Source organism: Lipotes vexillifer, unplaced genomic scaffold, assembly GCF_000442215.2.
Source record: "Lipotes vexillifer unplaced genomic scaffold, Lipotes_vexillifer_v1.1 scaffold382, whole genome shotgun sequence".
NCBI classification, from domain to species: Eukaryota; Metazoa; Chordata; class Mammalia; order Artiodactyla; family Lipotidae; genus Lipotes; species Lipotes vexillifer.
The window spans coordinates 655,988-663,217 of NW_006780611.1; the positions used below are offsets into that span (position 1 = coordinate 655,988).

At 61.5% G+C, this 7,230-nt stretch overlaps 2 protein-coding genes across 2 annotated transcripts in view; both read left to right on the forward strand.

The window, feature by feature from the left end:
* The window catches only part of MLC1 (modulator of VRAC current 1), a 20,893-nt gene extending 15,917 nt beyond the window's left edge, over nt 1–4,976 (forward strand). The window contains exons 10-12 of the mRNA XM_007453892.1: nt 1,093–1,095; nt 1,622–1,771; nt 4,902–4,976. Coding sequence (XP_007453954.1) covers nt 1,093–1,095; nt 1,622–1,771; nt 4,902–4,976 — 228 coding nt within the window. The remainder of the gene's footprint in view (nt 1–1,092; nt 1,096–1,621; nt 1,772–4,901) is intronic.
* Nucleotides 4,977–7,007: 2,031 nt separating this feature from the next.
* Nucleotides 7,008–7,230, forward strand: part of TTLL8 (tubulin tyrosine ligase like 8) — a 61,996-nt gene continuing 61,773 nt past the window's right edge. Inside the window, 1 exon segment of the mRNA XM_007454084.1 lies at nt 7,008–7,227. Within this exon segment, the coding sequence (XP_007454146.1) occupies nt 7,008–7,227 (220 nt within the window).

The window sequence follows — 7,230 nt, forward strand, 5'->3', positions numbered from 1 at the left end:
CGAACCCGCATCCCCTGCATCGGCAGGCGGACTCTCAACCACTGCGCCACCAGGGAGGCCCTGCGTCTAGATTTTAAGTCACAATTAGAAAGGCTCGTACTTGTGTTTCCGCGGGAGTTTAGCCTGGAGTGCAGCACCAGGAGTGGCCCCATTGGACTTTCCTCAAATGGCTCGTGGTTCAATACTGTTTATTAAAAAGCCCACCTTTTCCTCAGTCATCTGAGACTCTGCCTTTATCACGCACTGAGCTTCGGTCTGTTTGCGTCTGTTTCTGCCCTGACTGTACCCCCTTGGCCGGTCTGTGCCGCCAGGCGCACCCCGGAGGTTTGCACCAGGCGTCGCCACCTGGCCTGCTCGATGCCTTGCGGCCGGCTGCCCTGCGTTTCAGGGCTGTGACTCACTCCTGTCACTTGCTAGTTCTTTATGAATGCTATTTATTTATTTATTCATCCATTTATTTATTTATGGCTACGTTGGGTCCTCGCTGTTGCACGTGGGCTTTCTCTAGCTGTGGCGAGCGGGGGCTACTCTTCGTTGCGGTGTGCGGGCTTCTCATTGCCTCATTGCGGCGGCTTCTCTTGTTGTGGAGCACAGGCTCTAGGCACGCAGAGCTTCAATAGTTGCGGCACGTGGGCTCAGTAGTTGTGACTTGCAGGCTCTAGAGCACAGGCTCAGTGGTTGTGGCGCACGGGCTTAGTTGCTCCGCAGCATGTGGGATCTTCCCGGACCAGGACTTGAACCCGTGTCCCCTGTGTTGGCAGGCGGATTCTTAACCACTGCGCCACCAGGGAAGTCCCTATATGAATTTTAGAATCACCCTGCCTGGCTCTAGATAGCCAGCCCAATGTTGCATTTTTTTTAAAACTGGACTCATGGTTAAATGTGTATATAAACTTCAGAGCTGTTGAGTCTTTTTGTTTTTTTTTAACAGTGACATTTTCTGGGCTCTTCTTTGTCTTAACGTCGCGTTGTTTTGTATTTCTGAGGCTGGAAGGACACCCCTGCAGTGTGGGGAGGGGCCAGTGCTCTGTGGATGTCCTTGTAGCCACTGGGGCTTCCTCTAGTCCCGGGCAGACCCCTCCTCACCAGCAGCCAGTGCCGCACCCTCCAGCCTCGAGACCGATCTGTCGACCGCGCCTGTGTCCCGCTGCCCCGGACCCCGCCCTTCTCTCTCGTCCGGCTCGGGGCCTCCACAGCAGACTTCTGCCCCATCTGGGCACCCTCGGCGAGGCCACGGGTGGTTTCAGTGGCTCCGCTGTGGACACGAGTGGTTGTTGGGAGGCCTGGACGACTTGACCCGGGCAGTGGCACCATCACCCTGTTCCCCCATGAGGCGGGTCATCTTTGTGTCCCTCTGTTAAACCCAGAGCAGAAGTGATTTCCTCAACTCTCTCTCACTGAGACAGAATGTTACTGCTCAGGCTGGTGACATAATAGGGCACAGTGGAGTGAGAGCCTGAAACCGCTCCACACAGACTGCTGCAGGGCTCACGGTCTGTGCTTCGGGGCCAAGGCCTGGGAAGCCTGTGGGCAGTGGGCCCACGCGGTGGGGGCCTGGGTGCGGCTGAGAGCCAGGAGGCGAGGCCCCGGGCTGCTCACCACCTGTCTCCACCCCCGGCAGTCCTACGACGCGCTTCTGCTGCTGCTGATGCTGGAGCTGCTGCTGCAGGCGGGCCTCAACACGGCCACGGTCATCCAGTGCGTGCGCTTCAAGGCGGGCGCATCCTGGGACGCCACGCAGACTGGCCCGCAGGGACGCCCGGCGGGAGAGGTGAGTGGCCTCCGAGCGAGCGTGGCTCCCCGTCCCGTCCCATCCCGTCCCATCCCAGTGGGGCTGTCTTCCCAGGGCCCTGGGCAAAGCGACACCCACCTGCGCTGACTTCTTTCAAGACCTGTTGGGTCACTTCGTATTTTTTAAAACACCCCAGAAAAATCTTGGAAAGGTACAATACGTTATACGCTTTCTAAGCCAGCCAGGCAAACACAAATCCATGTCTGGAAAGGTATTATGGGCTGAATGCTTCCAGTTCTACTCTTACAAATGCAGAAGAGAGCCTGGCAAACATCTGCATGGATCACAAAGCTTCCCTCCTGCGGCTCGTCAGGGTGCCCACTACACATGTGGCGTCGCCGACCCCTGGCCGGTGGGCTCTGAGGGTCACGCCAGCCCCTCGGCCAGGCTCAAGGCCGCTGCACTTTCCCCAGGCCCTGCCTCTTGTCCCCCACAGCTGAAAGGCTCCTCCCCGTGAGCTGCCCACTGTGGTGCTTTTACTGGGCAAACCTGCCCACTGTCCTCCAGGTGCACGATGCTCCGTGTACCTGGGAGGCTGCTGCAGGGCCCTCCAGGGCCACCCTGGGTGGACCGGGCGCTCCTCCCACCCAGCCACCACCCGGGCCCACCCCGTCTCACGTCCTGCTCTGCTGCTCTCCGGCAACACGTCCAGCGTGGCCAGCCTCCCGCCTTCGTCACCCTGTCGCCCATGAGGCTTCTCCCGCCCTTCCCGGGGGACGCACTCCGGCCGTTGGCCCTTCCTCAGCCACCCTACATGCCCCACCTCTCCCTTCGTTGCACTTCTCATATGGCGTCGTTCAGTTGTTGTTTTTACCCGGTTGTGGTCAGTCCCTGGCGGGGTTGGCTTTGTCCCTGGGTCCCACGTGAGGTCCCCCTGGTTCTGTGTCAGGACGCCAAGGTGCAGTGTCAGGCCAATGAATCCTCCCCCCACGTTCCAGAACTGCCAGTTCTGGGGGCTCAGGGGGTGCTGAGCCGGGCAGCTGTCCTCCCTGTTTGGTGACCGCTGCCTCAAGCGTCCTCCCTCCCCTGTTGTCATGCCCCTGGAGATGCCTTCACAGCCTCCGGGGCCGGGTCAAGACCGCTTCTCTGTGGAGTGTCCAGCCTCTGCCCCCAGGAAGAGCTTGGAGGGACTTACCCCTGCACCCTGGTGTGTATCATCCCACAGTCAGCAGTATTTACTGAGCATCTACTGAATGCAGACGCTGCTCTGCCAGGTGCTGGGATGCAGATGCATAGGAAGAAGCCTCACGAGGCAGGGGCAGGTTCCACCCAAGCCCCCGGCTCCCCGGCTGTTGGGAGGATGCCCACTCACAGCAGCCTCCCACCCCCCATCCAGAGCCCACCCCGCAGCCCAGGCCCCGCCCCTGCGGAGGACGTGTGCTCTGGGTCCCGGCGGAGGTGCCGGGGCTCTGGGACAGCAGAGTAGTGAGAGGGAACTGAGCCTCCTTCCTGCTTCCTGCCGCGTGGGTGGCCCGGGACAAATACCTCTTTGCCTGTCTCAGTCACAGGTGGCCAGAAGCCCCCTGAAGGAGTTTGACGACGCCACGCAGACTGGCCCGCAGGGACGCCCGGCGGGAGAGGTGAGTGGCCTCCGAGCGAGCGTGGCTCCCCGTCCCGTCCCATCCCGTCCCATCCCAGTGGGGCTGTCTTCCCAGGGCCCTGGGCAAAGCGACACCCACCTGCGCTGACTTCTTTCAAGACCTGTTGGGTCACTTCGTATTTTTTAAAACACCCCAGAAAAATCTTGGAAAGGTACAATACGTTATACGCTTTCTAAGCCAGCCAGGCAAACACAAATCCATGTCTGGAAAGGTATTATGGGCTGAATGCTTCCAGTTCTACTCTTACAAATGCAGAAGAGAGCCTGGCAAACATCTGCATGGATCACAAAGCTTCCCTCCTGCGGCTCGTCAGGGTGCCCACTACACATGTGGCGTCGCCGACCCCTGGCCGGTGGGCTCTGAGGGTCACGCCAGCCCCTCGGCCAGGCTCAAGGCCGCTGCACTTTCCCCAGGCCCTGCCTCTTGTCCCCCACAGCTGAAAGGCTCCTCCCCGTGAGCTGCCCACTGTGGTGCTTTTACTGGGCAAACCTGCCCACTGTCCTCCAGGTGCACGATGCTCCGTGTACCTGGGAGGCTGCTGCAGGGCCCTCCAGGGCCACCCTGGGTGGACCGGGCGCTCCTCCCACCCAGCCACCACCCGGGCCCACCCCGTCTCACGTCCTGCTCTGCTGCTCTCCGGCAACACGTCCAGCGTGGCCAGCCTCCCGCCTTCGTCACCCTGTCGCCCATGAGGCTTCTCCCGCCCTTCCCGGGGGACGCACTCCGGCCGTTGGCCCTTCCTCAGCCACCCTACATGCCCCACCTCTCCCTTCGTTGCACTTCTCATATGGCGTCGTTCAGTTGTTGTTTTTACCCGGTTGTGGTCAGTCCCTGGCGGGGTTGGCTTTGTCCCTGGGTCCCACGTGAGGTCCCCCTGGTTCTGTGTCAGGACGCCAAGGTGCAGTGTCAGGCCAATGAATCCTCCCCCCACGTTCCAGAACTGCCAGTTCTGGGGGCTCAGGGGGTGCTGAGCCGGGCAGCTGTCCTCCCTGTTTGGTGACCGCTGCCTCAAGCGTCCTCCCTCCCCTGTTGTCATGCCCCTGGAGATGCCTTCACAGCCTCCGGGGCCGGGTCAAGACCGCTTCTCTGTGGAGTGTCCAGCCTCTGCCCCCAGGAAGAGCTTGGAGGGACTTACCCCTGCACCCTGGTGTGTATCATCCCACAGTCAGCAGTATTTACTGAGCATCTACTGAATGCAGACGCTGCTCTGCCAGGTGCTGGGATGCAGATGCATAGGAAGAAGCCTCACGAGGCAGGGGCAGGTTCCACCCAAGCCCCCGGCTCCCCGGCTGTTGGGAGGATGCCCACTCACAGCAGCCTCCCACCCCCCATCCAGAGCCCACCCCGCAGCCCAGGCCCCGCCCCTGCGGAGGACGTGTGCTCTGGGTCCCGGCGGAGGTGCCGGGGCTCTGGGACAGCAGAGTAGTGAGAGGGAACTGAGCCTCCTTCCTGCTTCCTGCCGCGTGGGTGGCCCGGGACAAATACCTCTTTGCCTGTCTCAGTCACAGGTGGCCAGAAGCCCCCTGAAGGAGTTTGACAAGGAGAAAGCGTGGAGAGCCGTCATGGTGCAAATGGCCCAGTGACTGCGGACCCAGCTTGTTAACTTAACGCACAGACGCTAGTCGTCCCTGAGCCGCGACCTTCCAACTCGGCCCTCCCCTTTCGTAGGGCAGGCTGGGCTGCAACGTGGAGTTTTCATTTCTTACGGTAGTTTAATTTTGAAATAGGCAAAAGTTGACTATTTTGCGCTGACTGCGGGGGTTGGAATCAGTTCAGTGCTCCGGAGGTGGCCTAACCACAGGAGCAGTGGCACGGGGCCCCCAGGTGAGGGGGGGCCCACGCTAGAGCTGAATTCTCCAGGCGCTGATATTTGGGCAACCACGGGTCTCCGGGTTCCCGGTCCAACCAGCGACCGGCCGCCGGTGTCTGCTCCTCCAAACCTCGCCCGGCCTCCCTGCCCTGCTTTTGTTGAGCACCTATTGTCCGCAGCCGGCACACACCTCGCTAAGCCGTGCGTGGATCTCACCCGTTTCGGCCCGTCTCTTCTTGGGGGCGCAGCCCGCTGAGCACGGATTCCTTGACGAGGGCAGAGATGCTTCCGCCCCGTCTCGAGAGCCCGTGGAGCTACTGCCCCCAGAGCCGGGGTGCAGGGCAGCCCCCACCCCCAATGCGCAGCCTTCCCCACGTGAACCCCACCTGCATTTCTGCTCTCTCAATACTTAAACCCAGTCTTTCCGGAAGGGCCCCCGTGCAGTGGCTCTGGTCCATGTACGGGTGTCCTACACGGCCAGTGGAGACCCAGCTCAGCAGCGATCAGCCTGCACCCATCCTGAGCCCTCTGTCAACAACGCTGGGGCTGACCCCGTCCACTGTGGCAGCTCAGAGTTCTCTGGGGTGGGGCCCTTGTCCAAGGCTCTGAAAACTGACAGCTCACATCTCCACGTCTCGGTGGCCTCCGTGTCCCCAGCGGGCCAGGAAGACGAATGCCTTGGTCAGGCCCCCAAACAAGCACGGGGATAGCAAGGTGCCTCCCACCTGCACACAAGCAGCCCACGGGGCCACCTCCCCTTCCTGCAGCTCCCCAGCCTGGACGGGAGCCAAGGGGACAGTGCAGGTGAGGCTGATGTCTCCTGGGGGTCCAGAAAGTCTGAGTCTTAGAGCTGGAATGCGGTGCCTGGGGGCTTAACACAGGCCTGCACTTTCTTATTTCAGAGAGAGCTTGAAAAATCCACACAAATGGGGTTTTAAAAGTGTATAGTCCTGTCTCTGTCAATTTACATTTTTGTGTGATATAGTTTAATACTGCCTGAGCAATAAATGCTAACATGTCAATGTGGCCCAGGTGCCTATTTAACTCTGGGTCTCTGGGAATTTCCGGGCCCAGGTCTGAAACAACTGAGAGGTAAAGCATAGGAGGGGGATGGGGGCGAGGGCCACCTTTTAATTTATTCATGATTTATGTTGCCCTGAGCCAGTCTGCAGTGGGATCTGGTGGAGACGGGAAAGGCACTGGGGCCCACCCAGGGGAATGCCCACCACCCCTCACTGAGTGGGCACAGAACCTCACTTTCGGGTTATCTTGGGAAGTTAAATGTAAAATAAAGATTATTAAACCAAATAAAGATGACATGTAGATTTGGGAAAGTTACCTGGTGGAAAGGCACTGATGGGGTGGGCGGATCTTTCCTACTCACCACTCCCTCCACAAAGATGCTGGACCAGAGACACAGGATATCTGGGTGGGGTGGGACACTGGCCGATGCTGGGAACCCCCGGGTCGGCGGTCAGGCCCCACGAGTGACCCTGCGGACACCAGAGCACACTCCCTGGTGGGCTGGGGGCGTTCTGCTGGAGGACATCGGATGTTAGGTGTGGAGGGAGGCCCGAGGTGTGGACCGGAAAGGGGCCCGAGGGTCCCAGGACAGAGCCTGCCCTCGACAGCCCTGCTGGTTCCGCAGGGGCGGGGGCCCGGGTGTGGCCCTCGGGTCTTTATGACTTGGCGGGCTCTGACTGCCAGGGCGGGTCTGTGTGACCCTGACACCCGGAGCGGGGCGGGACCGCGTGATCCCAGGCGGGGCGCGCGCCATTCGCTGGCCCTCCTCCCCGCGGACACCATGCCCGGCCCCCGGCGCCCCGGCCCCCGCACGGGCCGTGGCCGCGCCTCGGACTGCAGCCCCTGCCCGGGGCCCCGCCTGGGTGCCCCCGACCGCGGCCCGTGGGGCCCCACGCCCCCTGCGCGCCGTCGTCCCCGGAGCCGCACTCTGAGCCCCTCCCGGAGCCGCTCCCGCCGCCCGCTGCCGCCCGCGCGCCCGCGCAGCCCCACGCCCCGCGCCGGCC